At 42.4% G+C, this 26750-nt stretch overlaps 2 protein-coding genes across 3 annotated transcripts in view; one reads left to right on the plus strand and one right to left on the minus strand.

Annotated features, from left to right (window-relative positions):
- GFM2 (GTP dependent ribosome recycling factor mitochondrial 2) overlaps window positions 1-4526 on the plus strand; it is a 63532-nt gene extending 59006 nt beyond the window's left edge. Inside the window, exon 22 of the transcript XR_010131747.1 lies at window positions 3965-4526. The gene's annotated coding sequence lies outside the window, so the exon portion shown is untranslated. The remainder of the gene's footprint in view (window positions 1-3964) is intronic.
- Window positions 1-23713, minus strand: part of HEXB (hexosaminidase subunit beta) — a 36366-nt gene extending 12653 nt beyond the window's left edge. Inside the window, exons 1-6 of one of the 2 annotated variants that reach the window (XR_008673310.2) lie at window positions 23115-23541; window positions 19199-19344; window positions 15019-15084; window positions 11978-12024; window positions 11615-11725; window positions 3719-3820 (exon numbers count right to left, since the gene is read on the minus strand). Coding sequence is in view for 1 of the 2 variants with exons in the window: in XM_031003293.3 (XP_030859153.2) it covers window positions 3719-3820; window positions 11615-11725; window positions 11978-12024; window positions 15019-15084; window positions 19199-19344; window positions 23115-23413 (771 nt within the window). In the remaining variant the exon portion in view is untranslated. Of the gene's footprint in view, window positions 1-3718; window positions 3821-11614; window positions 11726-11977; window positions 12025-15018; window positions 15085-19198; window positions 19345-23114 lie in introns of both variants that reach the window. The other variant, XM_031003293.3, reaches the window with a different exon arrangement.
- Between the last annotated feature and the right edge of the window lie 3037 nt (window positions 23714-26750).

The following is a 26750-nucleotide window of genomic DNA, read 5'->3' on the forward strand; positions in this document are numbered from 1 at the left end:
ACTATGTGGTCAATTTTGGAATAGGTGTGGTGTGGTGCTGAAAAAAATGTATATTCTGTTGATTTGGGGTGGAGAGTTCTGTAGATGTCTATTAGGTTTGCTTGGGGCAGAGCTGAGTTCAATTCCTGGGTATCCTTGCTGACTTTCTGCCTCATTGATCTGATCTGTCTAATGTTGACAGTAGGGTGTTAAAGTCTCCCATTATTAATGTGTGGGAGTCTAAGTCTCTTTGTAGGTCACTCAGGACTTGCTTTATGAATCTGGGTGCTCCTGTATTGGGTGCATATATATTTAGGATAGTTAGCTCTTCTTGTTGAATTGATCCCTTTACCATTATGTAATGGCCTTCTTTGTCTCTTTTGGTCTTTGTTGGTTTAAAGTCAGTTTTATCCGAGACTAGGATTGCAACCTCTGCCTTTTTTTGTTTCCCATTTCCTTGGTAGATCTTCCTCCATCCTTTTATTTTGAGCCTATGTGTGTGTCTACATGTGAGATGGGTTTCCTGAATACAACACACTGATGGGTCTTGACTCTTTATCCAATTTGCCAGTCTGTGTCTTTTAATTGGAGCATTTAGTCCATTTACATTTAAAGTTAATATTGTTATGTGTGAATCTGATCCTGTCATTATGATGTTAGCTGGTTATTTTGCTCGTTAGTTGATGCAGTTTCTTCCTAGTCTCGATGGTCTTTACATTTTGGCATGATTTTGCAGCGGCTGGTACCGGTTGTTCCTTTCCATGTTTAGTGCTTCCTTCAGGAGCTCTTTCAGGGCAGGCCTGGTGGTGACAAAATCTCTCAGCATTTGCTTGTCTGTAAAGTATTTTATTTCTCCTTCACTTATGAAGCTTAGTTTGGCTGGATATGAAATTCTGGGTTGAAAATTCTTTTCTTTAAGAGTGTTGAATATTGGCCCCCACTCTCTTCTGGCTTGTAGAGTTTCTGCTGAGAGATCCGCTGTTAGTCTGATGGGCTTCCCTTTGTGGGTAACCCGACCTTTCTCTGTGGCTGCCCTTAACATTTTTTCCTTCATTTCAACTTTGGTGAATCTGACAATGATGTGTCTTGGAGTTGCTCTTCTCAAGGAGTATGTTTGTGGCGTTCTCTGTATTTCCTGCATCTGAATGTTGGCCTGCCTTGCTAGATTGGGCAAGTTCTCCTGGATAATATCCTGCAGAATGTTTTCCAACTTGGTTCCATTCTCCCCGTCACTTTCAGGTACACCAATCAGATGTAGATTTGGTCTTTTCACATAGTCCCATATTTCTTGGAGGCTTTGTTCGTTTCTTTTTATTCTTTTTTCTCTAAACTTCCCTTCTTGCTTCATTTCACTCATTTTATCTTCCATCACTGATACCCTTTCTTCCAGTTGATCACATCGGCTCCTGAAGCTTCTGCATTCTTCACGTAGTTCTCGAGCCTTGGCTTTCAGCTCCATCAGCTCCTTTAAGCACTTCTCTCTATTGGTTATTCTAGTTATACATTCATCTAAATTTTTTTCAAAGTTTTTAACTTCTTTGCCTTTGGTTTGAATTTCCTCCTGTAGCTCGTAGTTTGATCGTCTGAAGTCTTCTTCTCTCAACTCGTCAAAGTCATTCTCCGTCCAGCTTTGTTCCATTGCTGGTGAGGAACTGCGATCCTTTGGAAGAGGAGAGGTGCTCTGCTTTTTAGAGTTTCCAGTTTTTCTGCTCTGTTTTTTCCCCATCTTTGTGGTTTTATCTACTTTTGGTCTTTGATGATGGTGATGTACAGATGGGTTTTTGGTGTGGATGTCCTTTCTGTTTGTTAGTTTTCCTTCTAACAGACAGGACCCTCAGCTGCAGGTCTGTTGGAGTTTGCTAGAGGTCCACTCCAGACCGTTTGCCTGGGTATCAGCAGCGGTGTCTGCAGAACAGTGGTTTTTCGTGAACCGTGAATGCTGCTGTCTGATCGTTCCTCTGGAAGTTTTGTCTCAGAGGAGTACCCGGCCGTGTGAGGTGTCAGTCTGCCCCTACTCGGGGGTGCCCCCCAGTTAGGCTGCTCAGGGGTCAGGGACCCACTTGAGGAGGCAGTCTGCCCGTTCTCAGATCTCCAGCTGCGTGCTGGGAGAACCACTGCTCTCTTCAAAGCTGTCCGACAGGGACATTTAAGTCTGCAGAGGTTACTGCTGTCTTTTTGTTTGTCTGTGCCCTGTCCCCAGAGGTGGAGCCTACAGAGGCAGGCAGACCTCCTTGAGCTGTGGTGGGCTCCACCCAGTTGGAGCTTCCCGGCTGCTTTGTTTACCTAAGCAAGCCTGGGCAATGGCGGGCACCCCTCCCCCAGCCTCGCTGCCACCTTGCAGTTTGATCTCAGACTTCTGTGCTAGCAATCAGCGAGACTCCGTGCGCGTAGGAACCTCCGAGCCAGGTGCAGGATATAATATCCTGGTGTGCCGTTTCCTATGCCTGTTGGAAAAGCGCAGTATTCGGGTGGGAGTGACCCGATTTTCCAGGTGCCGTGTGTCACCCCTTTCTTTGACTAGGAAAGGGAACTCCCTGACCCCTTGCGCTTCCCGAGTGAGGCAACGCCTTGCCCTGCTTCGGCTCGCGCACGGTGTGCTGCACCCACTGTCCTGTGCCCACTGTCTGGCACTCCCTAGTGAGATGAACCCGGTACCTCAGATAGAAATGCAGAAATCACCCGTCTTCTGTGTCGCTCATGCTGGGAGCTGTAGACCGGAGCTGTTCCTATTCGGCCATCTTGGCTCCTCCCCCCAAAATGTGAGTATTGATTAGCTGTCTAGATTACTCTTAATTTTTTAGCTGCAATCATGTATTATGGTTATTTTTTCTTAAAGAACAGGCCTTTTTACAGTGAGATACAATGATGGATTTTATTCAAAACAACAGGATGGGGCAGGGCTTGTCTGCAGGAGTTTAAGTGATACAAGGTTGACCATGTATTCATGTTTGAACTGGCATGATGAGAACATGGGAGTTCATTAAACAATTCTGTATCTGTGTATGTTTGAAATTTGCCATAATAAAAAGTAAAACAAAGGAAACAAAAACACAAGTGCTGTTAGCACATTTTAGCCTACATACCTAACACTGGAGAAAGTTTTGGAATTATGGCCGGAGGACAGAATTTAGAGTCCTGGCTCTGTCCCTTCCTAACCACAACTTTACACAAGGCACATCATTTCTCTGGATGTCAGGTACCTTCTTTGTATTACAGGGGTATTAAACTAGGGGACACTGAGGGTCCCTCCCAGATCCACTGGTCCATGATACAGTCAATTTGAACACTGTTAACTGAGACTACCATTATTTTCTAAGAAAACACTCTCACCTCTAAAATTCCCTACTTCATGTAGTTTCTCAGAGAGAAAAATAGTCATTTATGGATTTCCAAACAATTATGTTTAAAACAAATACACTGTTGGACAACTTGATAAATATATTATCTTAACCATATGTAATTTGAGAATTATTCAGGGCTTCTACCTTGTTAAATTTTGATTTACACTTCCCCAGAGATTGTTTATATTCACAATAACAATTACAGTAACCGTTATAACAATAACAAAAAAAGTTTTATGGATGTAAAATGCTAAGTCACAGCCAAAAAAAATTAAAAACCATAAACATCTGATTTTTACACTTTGATTCTATCCATAAGAACAAACATTTAAGCTACAAACTTGTAGTGAAACTATACCCAACGTTTTTGTAGACAGAGTACAATACAATTTACTCACTTTATTGCTTAACTCAGGAAAAGTGATGCTCTGATATGGGAAAGACTGGTCATCAACTATGTGCCAGTGAAGAACATTAAACTTATTAAAAGCCATGGCATCCTGCAAGCAAACATATTTAAAAATTATATACTGCAGATATCATATACAATCCATATTACCTATCTACATTTGGAATTGCTTCCAATATGTCTGCTTCCTTTAAAACTAATATTTTTCTTTTTTTTTTTTTTTTTTTGGAGACAGGGTCTCACTCCATTGCCCAGGCTGGAATACAGTGGCATGATCTTGGCTCACTGCAGCCTTGACCTCCCAGTCTCAAGTGATCCTCCCACTTCAGCCTCCTGAGTAGCTGGGATTACAGGCGCCCACCACCATGCCCAGGTAATTTTTGTATTTTTTGTCGAAACAGGGTTTTGCCATGTTGCCCAGGCTGGTCTGGAACTCCTGGGCTCAAGCCAACCACCCGCCTCGGCCTCCCAAAGTGCTAGGATTACAGGCATGAGCCACCACACCTAGCTAAAATTTATCTTTAAGCAAAGAAAGAATGAGAAGAAATAGAAATTCTTCATCATATATACTTCACATGACACATCAGTAAACAAAAAGCCTCTGGAGATGTTGTATTTATTCTACACGGTGAGTTGTAACTTTGCTCTATGGGAGGAGAGCAAGATTCCCAATATGTAGCAGTCTGCCAAGAATGCAAAATGGTTCTTGGCTGCCACTGTGTTTGGGAATAGAGCAAAGGAAAAATGGAGCATTCATTTAAGTACCAGGACTTATAATTCCCACAGTTCTGAAATTTGAGTCCCAACCAAGAATTTCATTGCAAACTCAATACAATTCCCCCAGAGAAATTTTTGGGCAAATTGAGTTATTAATTTTATATATACTCTAGAGGAATAACCAATATAATATTTATATAAAATATAAACACTATTTTTAAAAGATGAAAAACAATAAGGGAGAAGATTTGTCCAACAAGATCATCAAAACTTAAAGACTCCCTCTTCATCAAGGCTGAAGGGATTTGGCTGATGGAGTTAGGACATCTTTTACATACAAGGGGATTGTGCAGATAAATATATTGAGGATAAAAGGAGGGTTTTCACTCTTAGAGAAGGGAGCCAGAAATATAGGTGTTAACTGGAATTGAGCTTATTAATACAAACTCATGGTTTTTAACACAGACCAGGGGTTGGCAAACATTTTACATAAAGGGCTAGACAGTAAATATTTTGGCTTTGCAAGCCATAGAGTTTGTTACACCTACTCCACTCTGCAATTGTAGAGTGAGACAATATGTAAACAAACGTACGTGGCTATATTCCTGTAAACTTTATTTGTGAGGCCAGACACAGTGGCTCACACCTGTAACCCCAGTACTTTGGGAGGCTGAGGCAGGAAGATCGCTTGGGCCCAGGAGTTTGAGACCAGCCTGCATGACATAGTGAGACCCTATCTCTACTAAAAAATTTTTAAGAAATTAGCTGGGCATCGTGACACATGCCTATAGTCCCACCCATTCTGGAGGCTGAGGTGGGAGGATTGCTTGAGCCTGGGAGGTTGAGACTGCAGTAAGCTGAGCTCATACCTCTGCACTCCAGCCTGGGGGTGACAGTGAGACCAAAACCCCATGTTTGTGAAAATAGATGGTGAACTGGATTTGGCCTTTGGGGTATGGTTTGCCAACTCCTGATATAAACAGATATAGAAATAGGGAAAGATGTGTGTGTATTCATGCAAATGTATACATACACAGGTACACACGTTTTCTAGCTCTCTCTGCTCAGAGGGTCTACAAGCAATGACATCCTAGTAGCAATGAGCACACCTAGAGCCTAGATATTGGTTTCAAAATGTTGTTCACCACTAAAAGCGTTCCTTGAAGAAAAGTCTGAGGACACAGAAAAGACCGGGACAGGGAAGACAGGCCTGGAACATCATGTGCCAAAAAGTAAGAAAGTGCTCCAAAATTAAAGGGAAACTGCAAGGGATATAAGAGGCAACTTGAAGGACTTCCAGTGACCAAAGCTGGGATAATTTGACTATTAAACAAGGAAAGTGGCTGGGCACAGTTGCTCACGCCTGTAATCCCAGCACTTTGGGAGGCCAAGCCGGGTGGACCACCTGAGGCTAGGAGCTCGGGACCAGGCTGGCCAACATGGCAAAACCCCATCTCTACTAAAAATAGAAAAATTAGCTGGGCGTGGTGGCAGATGCCTGTAACCCCAGCTACTCAGGAGGCTGAGGCAGGAGAATCGCTTGAACCTGGGAGGCAGAGGTTGCAGTGAGCTCAGACCGCACCATTGCACTCCAGCCTGGGCGACAAGAGTTAAACTCCATCTCAAACAAACAAACAAAAAAACAGGGAAAGTAACAGATTACAATCCTGAATAACATAGTAACCCATGAGTCCACACTGATAAAAATAATGAATACTTAAATAAAAGAGAAGGAATTGCTCTATCTTACACTGAAATGCCAAGTAATAAATGATAGAAGGAATGATGGAATTAGAAGCATCACCACTCGGTAGCCACCTTAGTAATAACTGATTTAGGCAAGAACCATCTGTGGATGCTAAAACTAGTGAGTGAACGCCGGATGAAGAATGGGATTTTACACGGTCTCAAGATTTCTTCCTACAAGATACTTAATTACTTGTTAAGTACAAAATACTTTTTAATTAACATCACAGTGGAGAAACCTGGCAGATGACATCTTAGGCAAGTTATAAGTGAACAATACCAGAAATGAAATAAATAAGACATTGTGTCACCTGATAAGCACTGAGAAGAACACAGCATCATTTCTGCTTTATTCCTGCCAAAAATGCATAACTGAATATTATCTTCTGGAAAATGGACAAGCTAAGGCATACTCTACAAAGCAACTGGCCTATACTCTTCAAAAATGTCATGGTCTTAAAAGACAAGGAAAGATAGTCAGTTGCAGATTAATGGTGGCCAAAGAGACATACAAGTAAATGGAACACCTGATTTTGGATGGGATGTGGAACCTATAAAAGACATTGTTGGAACAATCGAAATTTGAATGGGGTCTGCATATTAGATGCAGTATTATGTCAATTTCCTGATTTTGATGGTTGTACTGAAGTTATTAAATGTCCTTTTTTTAAGAAATTCATCCTGAAATATTAAGGGGGTATTGATGCATCATATGTGCCTATGTGGTTTAGAAAACGTATTTTTAGAGAGGGAGAATAAAGCAAATATATAGCTTAAATAAATTTAATATTTAATAAATACAATAAAAATTTTAAATTGGAGTATCTGGGTAAAGAGTATATAGGAGATCTTTGCACACTATTTACAACTTTTCCCTAAGTTTAAGACTTCAAAATACAAACAAAAACAAAAATAAAAACTGCTAAAGCTATAGAAATTAAAACCACATGTACTGGCCCAAGAAGATAAACTAGTAAAGATTATGACTTCAGAAAGTAACTTCCGTATTTATTGGAATTTAGTATTTAATAACTATAACTGAATTTAGTATTTAGTAATTGTCATTGAAAGCAATAGGGAATTGTAGATTGCTCAGAAATGAGGGGATTACTGGCTAACCATTTGGGAAGTAAAATTAAAATGCCTAATAGGTTTGATACACTAAAGTAAATTCTAATAGAATCAAGAATTTAATAAGAAAAAGTATAATGATACTAAAATAAAATTTAAGAGGTTATTTTTATATTTATATCCTTGTTGTAGAGAAGGATTCTCAGCATACTTCCCAAAGCCAAAAATGATAGAAAGGATAACATTGAAATATACTACTCCTTTAAAGAACTTGTGGCTGGGCATGGGTGGCTTATGCCTGTAATCCCAGCACTTTGAGAGGCCAAGGCAGGTGGATCGCCTGAGCTCAGGAGTTTAAGACCAACCTGGGAAATGTGGCAAAACCCCATCTCTTAAAAAAAAAAAAAAAAAAAAAGTTAGCAGGGTTCTTTGCTAAAAAATAAAAATAAAAAAATTTTGCCAGGCATGGGGGCTCACGCCTGTAATCCCAGCACTTTGGGAAGCTGAGGAAGGTAGATCACCTGAGGTCAGGAGTTCAAGATCAGCCTGGCCAACATGGTAAAACCCTGCCTCTACTAAAAATATAAAAATTAGCCAGGCATGATGGCGGGCACCTGTAATCCCAGCTACTTAGGAGGCTGAGGCAGAAGAATCACTTGAATCCGAGAGGTGGAGGTTGCAGTGAGCTGAGACCGCACCATTGCACTCCAACCTGTGCAACAAGAGCAAAACTCTGTCTCAATAAATAAATAAATAAATAAATAAATAAAATGTAAATGTCTACAGGCATTATAAACACAGTTATTAAAACAAATTTAGAAATGTAGAAAAAATTCACAACAACATATGATGGGTAAGTATATAATATAAATATAAGGTGGAGTGTGGTGGCTCATGCCTATAATCCCAACACTTTGGGAGGCCAAGGTGGAAGGATCACTTGACACCAGGAGTTTGAGGCATTATGGTGAGACCCTATCTCTACACAAATTTTTTTTAAATATAAAAAATTTAAATTAATTAAATTTTAAAAATAAGATATATATAAGCAAATATAAAAGTATCAGTGGCACAATCTATAGACAACTATAACATTAAAACATTAAACCAATAAAGAAGGTATTCACATTCTAGACAACAAAATAAACATAGAAAATAAACTTACAGCTGGGCGCAGTGGCTCATGCCTGTAATCCTAGCACTCTGAGAGGCCGAGGTGGGCAGATTGCCTGAGCTCAGGAGTTTGAGACCAGCCTGGGCAACATGGCAAAACCCTGTCTCTACTAAAAATACAAAAAATTAGCCGGGTGTGGTGGTGCATGCCTGTAATCCCAGCTACTCAGGAGGCTGAGGTCCAAGAATCACTTGAACCCAGGAGGCAGAGATTATAGTGAGCCAAGATCATGCCACTGCACTCCAGTCTGCGCAACAGAACAAGACTGTCTCAAAAAAAAGGAAACTTACAGTTTATAATATAAAATATACAAATAATTAATATGTAAAAAAAAAACGGTTATATTCACTAAAAAGCAAGGAAGTGCACATTAAAACAAGGAGATATATTTTATCATTAGACCAGCAACAAACATGGCAAAGATGTACCGCACTGTTGGCCAAGCATATGTGGCTATGACCGACCTGTCTAGAAGGCAGCCTGACAGTATATACCAAAAGTTAAAATGTACCAAAAAATAAAATATATACATCTTAAGCCCAGAAATTCACTTCTAAGAATTTATCCTCCAGAAATAATCTTAGCAAGTGTACAAATATATATGTATAAAAGAACACTGCAGTAGTATTTATGATAATAGTTAATTAACTTAGATGTCCATCAGCATGAGACTAAATAAAATGAAATATTCAACTGTTAAAAGAGTAGCAAAGGCCAGGTGTGGTGGCTCACATCTGTAATCCCATCATTTTGGGAGGCCAAGGCAGGCAAATCACTTGAGGTCAGGAGTTCAAGATCAGCCTGACCAATATGGTGAAACTCCATCTCTACTAAAAATACAAAAATTAGCCGGGTGTGGTGGTGGGCACTGTAATCCCAGCTACTCGAGAGACAGAGGCAAGAGAATTGCTTGAACTCAGGAGGCGGAGGTAGCAGTGAGCCGAGATTGTGCCAACTGCACTCCAGCCTGGGTAACACAGCGAGACTCTGTCTCACACACAAAAAAAGGGGGGGTGGGGGGTAGCAAAAGTACAGTCTCATTTAAGTTTTTTAAAAAGTCACATTGTATATGTTAATATATTCATTTTGTTTGTTTTGAGATGGAATCTCGCTCTGTTGCCCAGGCTGGAGCGCAGTGGCATAATCTTGGCTCACTCCAACCTCCCTCTCTCAGGTTCAAGCGATTTTGTGTCTCAGCCTCCCAAGTAGCTGGAATTACAGGTGTGCACCACCACGCCGGGCTAATTTTTTGTATTTTTAGTAGAGACGGGTTTCACCATGGTGGTCAGGCTGGTCTCGAACTCCTGACCTTGAGTGATCCACCTGCCTCCACCTCCCAAAGTGCTGGGATTACAGTCATGAGTCACCGTACCCCACCTAGTATATTCATTTTTTAAGTCTAAAATGAGACAAGTAGGACATAAAAATGTATGTCAATCTTTGGCAAATGAAATTATGGGATGACTGCCTATTTTATGCACATTTATATTGTTTAAACTTTTTACACTAAGCATCTATTTCTAAAAAGTGACAAGAGTGTCTTTTGGAGAAAAAATTCAGAGTATTAATGTAAATGTAAAAATAATTTTTAGGCCAGGCGTGGTGGCTCACACCTGTAATCCCAGCACTTTGGGAGGCTGAGGCAGGCAGATCACAAGGTCAGGAGATCGAGAACATCCTGGCTAACATGGTGAAACCCTGTCTCTACTAAAAATACAAAAATTAGCTGGGTGTGGTGGCGTGCACCTGTAATCCCAGCTACTCGGGAGGCCGAGGCAGGAGAATTGCTTGAATCCGGGAGGCGGAGGTTGCAGTGAGCCAAGATTGCGCCACTGCCCTCCAGCCTGGCGACAGAGCAAGACTTCAACTAAAAAGAAAAAAAAAAAAATAATAATAATAATAATTTTTGGTTGGGCGCAGTGGCTCACACCTGCAATCCCAGCACTTTGGGAGGCCGAGGCAGGCGGATCACCTGAGGTCAGGAGTTCGAGACCAGCCTCAACATGGAGAAACCCCGTCTCTACTAAAAATGCAAAATTAGCCGGGCGTGGTGGTGCATGCCTGTAATCCCAGCTACTTGGGAGGCTGAGGCAGGAGAATTGCTTGAACCTGGCAGGTGGAGGTTGCGGTGAGCCAAGATCGTGCCATTGCACTCCAGCCTGGGCAACAAGAGCGAAACTCCGTTTCAAAAAAAAAAAAATAATAATAATAATAATAATTTTTAAATAGCATAGTGTCATCATAATGATCAAGTGAAGGTGCAAAAAAACATGGGAGGAAACCTCCCCACCCCTACAAATTGGCAGGTGATGGTGGGGATTAACCAATAAAAAAAAGCCCATAGGAGAAAACAGTTATTGTCAACCTTCTTCCTAACCCATACCACCCCTGAGGTTCCATATTCCTTTGGAATAGTTCCCTAGGTATAAAGGAGCTCCCGGACTCCTTTCTAATGCCACTTACCAAAAAAGTAAGAGGAGGTCACAAAATTTAAAGGGCACTAACTAGAAGTATGGTGTGGTGGCCATGTATTCCTTTTTTTTTTTTTTTTTTTTTGAGACAGAGTCTTGTTCTGTCGCCCAGGCTGGAGTGCGGTGGTGTGACCTCGGCTCACTGCAACCTCCACCTGGGGAGGGTTCAAGCAATTCTCCTGTCTCAGCCTCCCTAGCAGCTGGGATTACAGGCGCACGCTACCACGGCTGGCTAATTTTTGTATTTTTAGTAGTGATGGGGTTTGGCCATGTTGGCCAGGCTGGTCTCGAACTCCTGACCTCAGGTGATCCACCTGCCTCGGCCTCCCAAACTGTTGGGATTACAAGTGTAAGCCACCGCACCTGGGTGGCCATGTATTCCTAACCAAAAGTCTAGACACATGATTTGACAAATGGGAGTATATGTAAAGGGCCAATGGGCAGTGTTTAAACTGTCCTTCTCTTAACAGTCTTGGCTAAATACATGTTATACGTGGCTCTTGCACTGAAAACAGGAGGGTGATTCTCAAGGGGACCTCCACGTCACAGCTGAGGAAATACACTTCCCTAGGAACTGAGGAAAGAATGCCCAGTGCTTATACAAATTCCCCTGTTCCAACCTACACAATAGTAACCAACATAAAGTTACAACATAAAGGAGACATCTTCAGAACAGACAATAGATTAGAATGAAGTAATTACTTACCAGAGTTTTAAGAATAATCTTAACTGGCAGATAATGTCTGGATGTATCAATCAAAATTCCTCTGTGAGAAAACCTTGGAGAATCAATAATGGTGGATTCATTGATGGTGAACTATGACAAAATAAAATTTTGATTTAGTTTTAGAATTTTCTGTTGTCTTGAACTCAATGAAGACTACATTTATACAAGCATTTCATAAAATATTAATTTAGAACAACAAAAATGTATGAAATTTACATTTACCGGCTAAGACAAATATCTGGGGAAGTGAAATCTTCAGGAAGCAATAGCTAAACAGGTTACATTTTTTTCTATTAGTAATTTGTCTAACAATTTTTAATAACATATAATAATCATACTTACAGTTCCATAAGAATCTTGATAAACTAACTGGCTAAAGGTCTCTAAACCTGAGGAAAGTAAAATTTATTGCATTAATTTATAAATTAACAAATTGAGATGACAAAAGTTATATTATTCAAACAGACTCATAACCAGGTAAGGCAAATATAATTGAATATAGTGTTATACCTCTATCCTCTAAAATATATTGTTATACCTACACCCTCTACCATAATTTCTAAAATCAAAGCCAAATTAAAAAAAAAATCCATTGCACTTCTCTACTCATCTAATAAAAGTGCTTTACTTCATTGTACCCATACCCTGGGGGTTGTTTCAATATACACAAAAGAAGAATAGTAATTTAATAAAATACTGGTTCCTTAATAAATTTATGGCATAATGAGAAAGAATTTTTATAATCAAATATAGTCACTTTTAGAAGGTATCTAAATGTAACAGGGAAAAATGGCTGGAAAAACCATGAAACTATAAATAAAGGCCAATTTACAATATACAGCATTTTACTTATAGCTGCAAAGACTACCTTCTGAACATTTTTTACTCAAGTGGATTATTCCCTTAATATACTAGTTGACAGGCTAATTCTTCTAACTGGCCTTGACTTTATTCAGATTCCTCATTCTAGCTGACGGCTATATAGCCAGGGAATTTTTAACCTAAGAACAGTTCAGTCATCTTTGCTACGCCTTCCTCTCTCCCCAACCTCATCAAGTACAGGTTCATGCTGGGAAGAATAACTCTGAAAGTTTCTGTTAAGTGACATTACATTCAATAATGATCAGTTTAGAGTACATTACTCTGAAAGTCTGATGGTAAACAGAAAATACGGACTTCTTGGACTAGAAATCTAGTCACTGCATACTCGCAAGAGTGGTTTTTTTTTCTTTTTTTCTTTTTAGACAGAGTCTTGCTCTGTCACCCAGGACGGAGTGCAGTGGCGCGATCTCGGCTCATTGTAACCTCCGCCTACTGGGTTCAAGTACTTCTCCTGCCTCAGCCTCCCAAGTAGCTGGGACTACAAGCGTGCACCACCACACCCGGCTAATTTTTGTATTTTTAGTAGAGATGGGATTTCACCGTGTTGACCAGGCTGGTCTCCAACTCCTGACCTCAAGTGATCCACCCGCCTCGGCCTCCCAAAGTGCTGGGATTAGAGGCGTGAGCCACTGTGCCCAGCCTTGCTAGAGTTCTTTATTTTGGTATGGATCAGAACAAACATCAATAAGCGTCTCTTGGCTGGGCGCGGTGGCTCATGCCTGTAATCCCAGCACTTCGGGAGGCCAAGGCAGGCGGATCACGAGGTCAGGAGATCGAGACCATCCTGGCTAACACAGTGAAACCCTGTCTCTACTAAAAATACAAAAAATTAGCCAGGCGTGGTGGCAGGCGCCTGTAGTACCAGCTACTCGGGAGGCTGAGGCAGGAGGATGGCATGAACCCATGAGGCGGAGCTTGCAGTGAGCTGAGATTTCACCACTGCACTCCAGCCTGGGCAACAGAGCGAGATTCTGTCTCAAAAAAAAAAAAAAAAAAAAAAGCGTCTCTTCTCCTTAGCAGACACAGATGAGACAGGCAGATTGGACTAATAAAAGCTTAAAATCACTAATATTATACATAAATAAAATTACATTTGTAGTAAATATCTAGATATTTTCGTATTCTATTTTGAATAAAATTATAATCTTATGGTATAAAATATATAGCATAACAATGATTATTTTAGGTAACACTCTGAGTCAGATTCCAAATCTTTATTTATTTTGTTTTTTGAGATGGAGTCTTGCTCTGTCACCCAGGCTGGAATGCAGTGGTGCCAGCTCAGCTCACTGCAACCTCCCTCTCCCAGGTTCAAGCAATTCTCCTGCCTCACCCTCCCAAGTAGTTGGGATTACAGGCATGCGCCACCATGCCTGGCTCATTTTTTTTTTTGTATTTTTAGTAGAGATGGGGTTTCACCATGTTGGCCAGTCTGGTCTCGAACTCCTGACCTCAAGTGATCTGCCTGCCTCAACCTCCCAAAGTGGTGGGATTACAGGTGTGAGTGACTATGATCAACCCCAAGCCTTTATTTTAATGACTAAATTTGGTTAGTTCATGTTTTTTTAAATTCCCTTTCTAAAAACTCTGCTATTTGGAAGTCAGTACAGTATCTTATCTGCCTAGAAAGAAAGGTAAAAGAAACTTTTGAACAGCAAATGTCCTGAGGTCAAACTTTGAAGTTCAGACCCTGAAATTCTCATGAGAAGCTTTTCAAGTTACTCCCTGCCCACTGCCTCTAACCAACTCTATAGCATAATATTTGCCTTTTGACACTGTTCCTTATACAAACTTAGTTATGTTTCTAAATCTACAGGAATTTAAAATTAGGGAAGAGAGATGCCTGCTTCTGAAGTCAACAGAAGTGATAGCTGAAACAAAATTCCCTAATCAGGACAGGTTGGGGCCATGTGTAGTGCTATAAACATTACAGTCCCAAGAGCATCAATGAATTACAGCACTGTAGGAATGTAATAACCTTCAAACATTTTTTGAGAGGTCAAATGAGTTTTCTCCCATGCTGTATTTATTTATTTGTATTTTTTTGAGACAGGGGTCTTGCTCTGTTGCCCAGCCTGGAATGCAGTGGTGTGATCTAGGCTCGCTGCAGCCTCAATGTCCTGGACTCAAGCAATCCTCCCACCTCAGCCTCCAGAGTAGCTGGGACTATAGGTCCACGCCACTATGCCTGGCTAATTTGTGTACTTTTTGTAGAGATGGAGTTGCACCATGTTGCCCAGGCTGGTCTCAGACTTCTGAGCTCAGGCAATCATCACCTACCTCAGCCTCTCGAAGTGCTGGGATTACAGGCATGAGCCACTGTGCTGACCTCTCCCATGCTTTATGTAGTACATGTTCAATGGAAATCATTTTGGAACTACACAACAAAGCATTCTGTAAAGGATCTAAGGCGGCAAAGTTTTGCTGTGCTTAATTTCACAAAGCACCAACTGAAAATTTTCCTTTACTGGAAAGTAACAATGAAACTGCATGGAACTTACCTCGTAATGCTCCCCAAACTCTGTTGGCCTTAAGGACAGCCACTGGTTCTTTCACAAGTAAAGTATCTGTATTGAGGATTTAAAATCACACACACAGTTTTGTTAATCCCTCAATGACACACAATAAGTTTCCTAAACATGTCATTGATATTTCTGGACTATTATTTTCTCCCAAGCACATGACCTATTTCTCTAACTGCCTCCTGTACATCTCCATTTGGATGTCCTGCAGATTCCTTCGACTCCACATGCCCCAACAGAACTCTTCCCTCCCTCCTCCGCACACTTCAACCTGCTGGTCTTCTGTGTTCCTCATTTCAGTGAGTCACAGCACCACCATCCAGTCACTTGAGTCACTCAGAACGGGAATTTGGGTGTCATCTCGATGTTTCCTCATTTTCCCAAGAGAGTTAGTCTCTCCAACTTCTCCTCAACAGAGTAGGGTCCTAGTTAAGCTAAGAGTTTAGTTGAAAGTGCAAACATTCCTCAGTTCCTAATCCTTGGTAATGCCCTAGGTGTCACTCAAATCTACTCCCCTTAAGGCCAGAGAGTATCTCCACTCTTTTGCCTTCAGAATTTTCTACTTGCCCTGTACCCACCTTCCCTCAGTATCATCCAAATCTGCCTTAAGACTTACTCTCCAAATCCCTTTAGCTTAGTTCAGCTTTGTCCCACTCAATTAAAAATTCACATCATCCAGAATGGGACTCCAGTTAGCTGCTTCTGGTGAGAGGCTAATCTTTCAATCTTTGAAGCACACTCTAAGGTTGGCCCAATAGTCATTTAGTCTTTTAGAGAGGTCTGGAGTGGAATCAACCACATAGTAAACCCACAGATGGTAAAGAGATTGAAAGCTAAAGGGTGTAACAGCTTTGGACTTTGCCACGGCAAAGACACTGACGGGCTGGAGATTAATGACTTAATACTGTGTCCTCTGGGGTGGTTTATCACCTTCTACCATCACCACCATTCAGATGCTCACAGAATAGTTAGCTGCAGGTAGGCAAAAGTGCTCTATCAGTAGTGTGAGCATCTCAGGTGATAGTCTTCTGACAAGACAGCCTTTTCCATTAGATAACCACACTCCATTAGATGAGTTAGCCAATGCCAGGCTAAGAACTATATTGCTATTTATGAGCATAGTCTAATTATGTTTCCTCTACATCTATAGCAAATTCTTGTGTTGTTGTTGAGACAGAGTCTCACTGTGCTGCCCAGGCTGGAGTGGAGTGGCACAATCACGGTTCATTGCAGCCTCGACCTCCCAAGCAGCTAGGACTGTAGGCATGTGCCACCACGCCTGGCTAATTTTTCTTTTCTTTTTTTTTTTTTTTTTTTTGTAGAGACAGGGTTTTGCCATGTTGCCCAGGCTGGTCTTGAACTCCTGGGCTCAAGCCATCTACCGGCCTCAGCCTCCCAAAGTGTTGGGATTACAGGTGTCAGCTACTGTACCCAGCCTGTATCAAATTCTTAATCAGCTACCTAGAGCTCACTGCTCCATTGGTCACTGTTTAAAAACATTTTTTTGCCACATTCTAGTTTTGAGATCTTCCAGAAATAGCACAGTCACCTAAAAAACATTAATATATTGCATATACTTGATACCAATTATTTTCTAATAGCTGACAACTGGCTGATATTAAACAGGACTGTAATTCAACTCAGTGGAAAATACATATAACAATTAGAAATTTGGTTTTCTAAATATATGGACACATAGCTACAGAATTTCCATTTTTACTTCACAACCAAGTTATTAGTGTTAACAATGATCACTTCCCTGAAGTGTGAAAGGAATTATATCATTGACCTTTCAGTTAGCCCATTCTGTATCTTTTTGCACCATAAATACATTTGTTTTGGAGGGTGAATATACAAATGACATATCTATATATTCTGTTTAAAAGCAATATAATATAGATAAGGCTAAAATCTCCTTTGAGATACTCACCCAACTCCCTCTACCTTCCTCAGAGGAAATACTTATCGGGCATTTTCTTAGGCTTGACATAGATGTACACGGAAGGAGAAAATATAGTATTGCTTTTTGCGTGTGTTCCTGCACGTGTGTTGATATATAAACAGGGTCCACCTCTACACATAATTATACAGCTTCCTTTGTTCAGCTCAGCAGTTTATCTTGTCAGTTCTCCATGTGTGTTCTCAGTAATACTGCTTCTTTATTCTTAACTGTTGTGATCATACTGTTTAGTATAGATTGACAAGGTGTATTTAGCCATTCCTCTATTGATGGACATTGAGTTTTATTGACAGTTCTTCACATTACAGGCAAACTTCATCAAACCTCCTTGATTTATGTGTCCATTTATCTGCAGTAAAAACTAGTCCACTTCTCAGGGCATGCATATTTTTATTTTTAATAAATAGTGGTGCTTTAACATGTGTCACCTCCTCCAACAAGTCCTCCCACTCTGGACATTTGATATCTTGTTATTTCCATTCATATGTGTTACTTTTATCATCATCATCAACTAGTTTAAAGACTAAAAACTAGTTTATTCTTCAGCTGAAAATTTCACAATCACCTTGTCTCAAGAAACTTCCCTTTCAGAATAAAGAGGGTTTGTAGAACTGACTGAAAGATAAGCTGTGACTCTCTAGTCTCGATACATTTCATTTTGTGGAATTTACCATCTGTTATCTGTATTGCCAATGGACAGCAAAGATTCCTTGGCAACGTAATGACCATTTCCATCTGAATTCAGGTTGCAAAACCTACTTCACATGGTGTCTGAGTGCTGAGTATCAATTGAAATGATACCTGATGTTGGTGAATTTTCCTATTTCTCTTCTAAGAACAGCTACGGAATTGAAGAGGAAGAAAGCTTTCTTTCAAAGAGATGTATTATTGAGAAATCTCATCTAAACCAGCAGGATGAAGACATGTACTTAACTGTGAGGCAGTCTGGGGGTAATGGAGTTGCTCTTTTCTCTAAATTTGTGGCATCCTATCTTTTTTTTTTTTTTTTTTTTTTTTTTTTGAGACTGTCTCACTCTGTCCCCCAGGCTGGAGTGCAGCGGCATGATCCCAGCTCACTGCAACCTCTGCCTCCTGGGTTCAAGTGATTCTCCTGCCTCAGCCTCCCGAGTAGCTGGGATTACAGGTACGCACCAACACGCTTGGCTAACTTTTTGTATTTTTTAGTAGAGATGCAGTTTCAGCATATTGGCCAGGCTGGTCTTGAACTCCTGGCCTTAAGTGATCCACCCACCTCGGCCTCCCAAAGTGCTGGGATTACAGGTATGAGCTACAGCGTCCGGCCTCTATCTTTACACTTAGTTCCCCTGTCTGCTCTTTCTTGCACGAATCTTATATTACACATGTCCTTATACTGCCCTTCTTTGATTCCTTGGTGCAATTCCACATTATTCTCAGGCAGTATACCCTACAGAAATGGCACGCCCACTTATTTGTTCTACAACAATTTGGGAAAAGCCCTAGAGAATAACGTTTTAGGCAACAACGAGAACAAAAATCATACAGCTAAATGTTGATTATATTGTACAGCAGATTACAAATGAAACTGCTGTACCCACCCTCTCCCCCAGCTCTGCATTATCTTTCTGTAAAATTAGATTATAAATAGAGATCATGGATACAGATGTTTTCAAAGACAAAAGTTAAGAAATTACCTAGATGGCCAAAAGAGATTAGCCAAGTCAGCTCATCCATATAGTGACAGAACATTATTCAGCCATTGAAAATGATATCACAGAAAACTAGTGAAATTCATGTTTAATTTATAATGTATTTTGCAAAAAAGCATGATATAAAAATACAACAAAAATACAAGAAGCACATGTACAGAATTACTGCCATTTTCATGTCAATGCTTATCATGTTTGTATTTATGTCTATGTAAAATGTTTACATGTTTTACTCTGCAAAAAAATACAGCTAAAATGACAGTGATTAATTCTGTCTGCTGGGATTATGAGTGATTTATTTCTTCTTCTGCATTTACTGTACTTAATAAATTTTCCACAAAGACTATATACTACTTTTATAATCAGACTTTAAAGGTTATTTTTAAAATAGGAATCATAAACTCACTGGTTGAGAACTCACAGTGGTTCCTAGCATGGAGTCAGTTTTTGGCACTTAAGTCCATCAGCGAGCACCTGGGATATAATACACTCACATTGCATAGGTACTTACAAGACTCATCTGAAGATATGTTGGGGAAAGCATCACACTCTGACTGAAGGGTGATTGAGACAAGAAGTTGCTGAAGCTGGGTTCTAGCCTGGAATTCAGCAGGTTCATGATGCCACTTGTAGAAACCAAAAATATAGCCATGATATCTGTTTGCGAAATAAATGTAAACACCTTTTAAAAGGATTTTAGCCAAATTTTTAAAACAGATGTGCTAGTAACATTGTAGTTAACTCCTCAAATCCATGCTGCCCATTGTAAGTCCAACTAGAGATTCTCACCCCAAGCTGTACATTAGAATCACTTGGGAAGTTTTTTTGAAAATCCCAACGTCCATGCCTTCAGAATCAGAATCTATGAGAATGGGATTCAGGCATGGGAATTTTAAATGCTTCCCCACACTCTGAAGTGACACATGAAGCCCCTGTTAAGAACCAATAATGAAACCATCATGGTAATCCATCACTCTTGGGAATGAAAAACCAATTCTGACCAGTGATAGGATGTGGGGGTTAGGGAGAGTTCTGAGCAAATCACAAGAAAACTTCATTTCTCTGTATGTGAGAGCTGGACTAGTTGCCACTACACTAAAGTGGACAGAGCAGAGACGGAAAGAATATGGATCCCCGGTAACACTGTTGAGCCACTTAGTCAACTTGCCCTAAATTCATCTCTACTTTGGGACATCCTAATGTGTGAAATAAGTTTTCCTATTGTTTGAGCCAGACTGAGTCAGAGTTCCTGTTACCTTCCTGCAAAAGTATCCTAGCTTACATATAAAGCCCCAAAAGAAGGTCCAGCAGTCTCACCAGAGCCTTTAAAATTTACTTTTTGTTGGCCAGGCGCAGTGGCTCATGCCTGTAATCCCAGCACTTTGGGAGGCCAAGGCGGGAGGATCACGAGGTCAGGAGTTCAAGACCAGCCTGGCCAACATAGTGAAACTAAAAATACACAGTCTCTACTAAAAATACAAACAATCAGCTGGGTATGGTGGCAGGCGCCTCTAATCCCAGCTACTCAGGAGGCTGAGGCAGGAGAATCGCTTGAACCCGGGAGGAGGAGGTTGCAGCAGTGAGCCGAGGTTGCAGCAGTGAGCCAAGATCGCAGCAGTGAGCCAAGATCGCACCACTGCACTCCAGCCTGGGTGACAGAACGAGACTCCATCTCAAAAAAAAAAAAAGTACCTTTTATTGGTATCCAAAAATCAGAGAATATTAAATAAAAATTCTGTAAAGGCATTAAATATTGTAAAGGCATTAAATATTAAATACAAAAAAGTACCTTTTGTTGGTATCCAAAAATCAGAGAATATTAAATAAAAATTCTGTAAAGCCATTAAATATTGTAAAGGCATTAAATATTAAATACATAAAAATTCTGTAAAGGCATTAAATAAAAATTATGTAAAGGCATTAAATAAAAAAGATCAGATAGGCTTCACAGCAATTGTTTTTGGTATCCAAAAATCAGAATATTAAATAAAAATGTAAAGGCACTAAATAAAAAAGATCAGATAGGCTTCAGGGCAATTGTTTAAATAATATTTTACAGATTTTGGTAAGCCAGAAGGTTATATATGCTACTTATGTGTAAGAACGTCTTATGCTTTTTCGCAGAAGAGGTCGGAAAGTTCTGACATGTTTGGAAGTGTATGGAAGTTAACCAATGAGAGAATGGAATGGATGTAGGTGTTGAGGGCCCTTCTCATAGGAAAACCCTGACAGATTAAAAAGGAAATTAAGACTACCGAAATACATACTTACAAAAGGTTAAGATGGTAAATTTTATGTTATGTGTATTTTTTCCTTAATTAAAAATTTTTTAAAAAAGAAATTAAAGCTGCTGGCAGCTTTGAGATCAGAGTTGGAAGCTGGCTTAGAACCTTGACTCTAGGTAGTAAAATTCTAACAGAAAACTCAAAGGGCTGTGAGGCAGTATGTCAAAGGTATGTGGGTTAGGTTAGCCTTCCAGGAAATGAAGGAGTGAAGCTATTTGTTTATTTTTAAAAATGAGTGACTAGCATGTGATGAACGCTGTTCTAGAAGCTAAAGAAGCAGCTATGCATCTAACAGCCAGACTCTGCCTGCAAAAAGCATACTGTTTCAAAGCAAGGTTTGTGATACAACCTGGGCTCTTCAGAGACAGGGGCTATGTGATTCTGAACAATCTGGGGCCTAGACTGTGTGTTCCTGACCACGTCGCACTTTGTGAACACTCCCATATTTCCAAATCTTTCCAACTCCACTGTGCTTTTACTCTGAGATACCTGCTGCTCCTCCTGAGTTCCTAGAATGCTCACATGCATGCCTTCAAGTCTTAGCCATAAGGCCCAACACATTTTATGACCTGCTTCCTAATAATGCCAGGCATAATTAATGGCTGCTTCACTCAGAGGCCATGAGTTAGGCAAACTCTTCAGGTAATCACCTGCACCTGCCTTGAAATACCAAGCCTTGCCTTCGAACCATCTCAGCTGATTTAAGTCCTGGTTATCTACCTATTGTTAACTTACATCACCCATGCTTTCTTGTCACAGTCAGTTCAGCGTATTACCAAGTCCTTGTTTTACTTAGCAGTATGACACAGAAGGAAAATCCAATTCTACAAGCTGAACTCCAAGGCAAACATAATAAGGGTGTTTGTTTTTAAAAAGATTTCCAACCCTAATCATGATCTTCTGAGACAACCTTCATGTACTTTCCATGCAATCTTTCTGAATATCCCAATGCAACCAAACACTTTGGTTCTACATCTTAACCCCACTCTGGCCTTAGCAGATTGGATACCAAAGGCTCATTAGTGTGTGTGTCTAAAATAGAGACTGATAATACCCATTTAGTTGTACAAAACAGAAGGAAACCATGAGCCTTCTGATTGTAGAGAATGAACCACTTCTGCCATCAGCATCTTGGGCCTCTGCAGCTTGAGCCTAGGCACCTGTCCTATCTGGGGTCAGAACACATTATTCAGTTAGTTTTACATTCCCTCCCCACCTGTTCAGTGTCCTGCAAGCACACTTAAGCTCTACAGTATCCACTGGGTACAGCGACAGGCTTGGGGAATGCCAGGAGGCAGTACAGTTAGCACCAAATTACAATTCTGCAGGGCACGATATGCCTTCAAGACAGTCCCACCTACACAGGTCTCACACTGAAGGGACAGTGTGTGGCTTCTTCAAACATCTCCCCAGGGGAACCTGCCTTGTCTATGGTGTGATTGGCCGACTCCCATGACAAAACTCACCCTGTCTGCAGCCAAAGAGTGAGAGAGACAGAGGCGCTATCTAGGGGTCTGTAAAAGAAGAAGCAGGGAGAGCAGGCAACATGATTGGTGTTGAGAAACAAAGTTGGATACTGCCTAACCACTGACCGCAGAAACGTAGTCAGATGCAAACATGTCACATTTTATATGGAAGAGATTTTAGGAGAGAGGGCAGTTTTAGGCAGTGCTCGAAACTGAGGACTTCTGCCATTTGAGTTGTTACCAGGAGATGTGAGGAGAGGTAAGGGGGCAAAACTGGCCTATAAATGACAGTCAGCTTTGGGGAATTCCTGGTCCCTCAAGAGAGCTTGTCTAAGCCCTTCGGGTAACTTATCCCTTTGAACGTCCTTCAAATAAGGAGCTGTCACTTTCCTCCCCAGCTCCGGTGTCCCCTCCGTCCATGTCATTTGCCCAACAAGGCCTCAGAGCAAACTCCCTCTTCCACTTACTATCCGGCTCTCAAACCAGGGTTCCTGAGCACCCAAGGTGTCCCTTAAGAAGCAGTAGGAGGGTGGGGGCAAGAGCGTGGGTTCAGTCCATGTGGCGCTGGGCAGATCGCCTGCCCGCTCCGGAGCGGTTTCTCGTCTGCACAGCGCCCCGGGGTGGTCCGCCTCTCCCCTCCCCCAGGACAACTCCCGGCCGGGCAGGGAGCGCTCACCGTCGAAACGCTTCCTCCAGCAGGGTGCAGGAGGGGCCCGCCGTGGAATTGGGGCTGTGGCTGATGTAGAAGTTCTCCGGGGCGAGATGCAGCAGGTTCGGGGTCATCTTCACCGAGAGCGGCAGGGGCCACAGCGCCGGCCCCGGCTTGGCCGAGACGCTCGGGGCCCGAGCCGCCTCCGCCACCTGCACCACCAGCGCCACCTGAGTCAGGAGCGCCAACATCGCCGCCAGCAGTGTCGCCAACAGCAGCGCCAGCAGCATGGGCGGCCGGGGCAGCCCCAGCCCGCACAGCTCCATGGCCGCTCGGCTGCTTTCCGCCCGGTCTGCCGAGCCGGAGCCTCGGGACCCGACTTCCCGCCCGGCCCGGGTCAGAGGAAGCGCGGGCGCGGGTGAGTCACCGAGTCAGATGACTGCGCGCCCCGCCCCCGACTCCGCCTCCAGGCCCCGGGCGAGTCTTCGCCCAGCCCGCCCTGCCCAGGTCACCTCGAGAATTTCCTCCAGGGGTGCCCTCGGGTAGGAGCAGAGCCCAGACAGCAACCTCAAACACGGGATGGCTAAAGTAAGAAAAATGCCCGGTGCTGGCCGTACGTGGTGGCTCACGCCTGTAGCCCCAGCACTTTGGGAGGCCGAGGCGGGCGGATCACCTGAGGTCAGGAGTTCAAGACCAGCCTGGCCAACATGGTGAAACCCCGACTCTACAAAAATACAAAAATTAGCCGAGCATGATGGCGGGTGCCTGTAGTCCCAGCTGCTCGGGAGGCTGAGGCAGGAGAATCTCTTGAACCCGGGAGGCGGAGGTTGCAGTGAGCCGAGATCGCACCACTGCACTCCAGCCTGGGTGACAGAGCAAGACTCCGTCTCAAAAAAAAGAAAAAAAGAAAAGAAAAAGAAAAGGGCCCAGTGCACAGGCTCGGGACGCCAGGCCGACACCGGGTCGCCGCTCACGCTGGCAACGCGGGCGCTCTCCTGTGGGTCCCTGGCTTCGGTGAAGCTGGAGAAGCCAAGCTTGGGGAGCACCTTTCTCCTCTCAGCCCAACCACCAGATAACCGAGATGAGAGCTGAGTTTATTTGCTCCGAAGTCTAGGCTTTTCTGTAACAGCACTTCAGCTGTGGTCAATAAAGCCTTCCTATCAGAACTCCCTGGGGCAGAGCATGCCCAAGAAATCCTGAGAGAGAACGTCTTGGCTCATCTGTGTCGGTCCCGATATAAAGGATCCCAACTGACAAGTTTGATTTCATAACCCATCCCTAAGGAAGAGCCAGTGAAGTCACATGACGAACACGGACTGGAGATGCCAAAGGGAGAAGAGGTGTTCTCTTACCAGAAGGAGAAAACGCTAGGCAGACCAAAACCACAGATCTGCTATATAAGTATTCTGAAAATGAGGGTGGAAGAGCTTTAAGGAAAGACTTCAAAGAAATGTAATGATTAGGCCAGGTGCGGCGGCTCACGCCTGAAATCCCAGCACTTTGGAAGGCGAAGGAGGGCGGATCACAAGTTCAGGAGTTCGAGACCAGCCTGGCCACCAAAGTGAAACCCCCGTCTCTATTAAAAATACAAAAATTAGTCGGGCGTGGTGGCGGGCGCCTGTAATCTCAGCTACTCAGGAGCCTGAGGCAGGAGAATCGCTTGAAACCAGAAGGTGGAAGTTTTAGTGAGCCGAGATCACACCTCTGCACTCCAGCCTGGGCAACAAGAACAAGACTCCATCTCAAAAAAAAAAAAAAAAAGAAAAGAAAAGAAATGTAATGATTATTGGGCCTCAGAAAATGAGACCCCAAAGTGTGGCACTTTGGCATGTTGAATACTTGGAACTGAAGAAAAGAGGGTCAGAAGATCTTTCTAACCTTCTCCTGCCTTTCTTTCTCCTGCTCCCCTTTCTTCCCCAGAGCAAGCCATAGAAACTAGAATTCCTCTTTTTCAAAATGGGTCACAGAAACTAGAGCCACTGTTGGGCATGGTGGCTCACGCCTGTAATCCCAGCACTTTGGGAGGCCAAGGCAGCTGGATCACTTAAGGCCAGGAGTTTGAGACCAGCCTGGCCAACATGGTGAAACCTCATCTCTACTAAAAATACAAAAATTAGCTGGATGTGCTGGCACATGCCTGTAATCCCAGCTACTTGGGTGGCTGAGACACAAGAATCACTTGAACCTGGGAGGCAGAGGTTGCAGTGAGCCGAGATCGCACCACTGCACTCCAGCCTGTGCCACAGAGTAAGACTCTGTCTCAGAAAGAAAAAAAAAAAGAAGAAACTAGAGCCCCTATGCCCCCAAAGCCAGTCATAAAATCTAGAAATATTACTCTAATCTTGCCGTGTCTTTCTGTAGGAGCCAGCCATAAAGAGGTTCTCTGACCTACCTTGTCTGATAGTGGCTCTCAAGACTTTTGTTCCAGAGTGGCCCTGCACCGTATCCTGGAGGAAGGAATACCACACAGAGAGGCCAAGAAGAATTTGAACAGACACATCTTGCCAGGTTTCTCCTCTCTATTACCATTAGGTTGGTCATATCCTTTTTGCCCAATCGCATTTCTGCCTGGCTGTCTGCTCTGCATCAAACCTAAACATCAAAATAGGCAGCTTTTCCTGGGTCTTTGAGCCTTCATTCTGAAGGCTCCCATGTCATGTAAAACTGATTAAATAAATCTGTTATGCTTTCCTTGTGTTAATCTGCTCTTTTGTTATAAGAGTGTCAGCCATGACTCATGATGGATGAGGAAAGGTATCACATCTTTCCACCCCTACATGGTGCATGTTTAAAATTCTTCCATAAAAGAAAACTTCAGTGGCACACTATTCTCCCCTATTCTTATAATTAAGACAAATATAATTTGCAGTATCCATCTTTACTGCCACTTTTTACTGTCAATGGAAGCACAGCATAATGTTTCCAAGATTCAATCATCAATTTATGTTGTTGCAATTACTATATACTTAATTACAACTTCACATTGCATACTAGCTATCTATTGCTGTGTCACAAATTACTCCAAGATTTAGGAGCTTAAAACAACAACAGATAAATAATAAGATAAATATCTCACAGTTCTTGTGGTTCAGGAATTTAGGAGTCTTAGCTGGGTGATTCTGGATTAGATTATCTCATGAAGTTGCAGTTGTCTGAAGGTTTTTTTCTTTAGGCTTGGCTAGTGCTGGAGGATCTACTTCTTTTTTTTGTTTTGTTCTGTTTTTTTTGAGACGGAGTCTCGCTCTATCGCCCAGGCTGGGGCGCGGTGGCGCCATCTCGGCTCACTGCAAGCTCCGCCTCCCGGGTTCACGCCATTCTCCTGCCTCAGCCTCCGGAGTAGCTGGGACTACAGGGGCCCGCCACCACGCCCGGCTAGTTTTTTGTATTTTTAGTAGAGATGGGGTTTCACCGTGTTAGCCAGGATGGTCTCGATCTCCTGATCTCATGATCTGCCCGTCTCGGCCTCCCAAAGTGCTGGGACTGCAGGCGTGAGCCACCGAACCCGGCCCCGGAGGATCTACTTCTAAGTTAACTTACATGGCTGTTGGCAACAGATCTCAGTTTCTTGCTGGCTACTGGCTGAAAGCCTGAGTTACTTGCCATACCCACAATATAGCAGCTGGCTTCTCCCAACCAAATGATCTGAGAAAGACAGCAAAGAGG

This window comes from Gorilla gorilla, chromosome 19 (assembly GCF_029281585.2).
Source record: "Gorilla gorilla gorilla isolate KB3781 chromosome 19, NHGRI_mGorGor1-v2.1_pri, whole genome shotgun sequence".
NCBI classification, from domain to species: domain Eukaryota; kingdom Metazoa; phylum Chordata; class Mammalia; order Primates; family Hominidae; genus Gorilla; species Gorilla gorilla.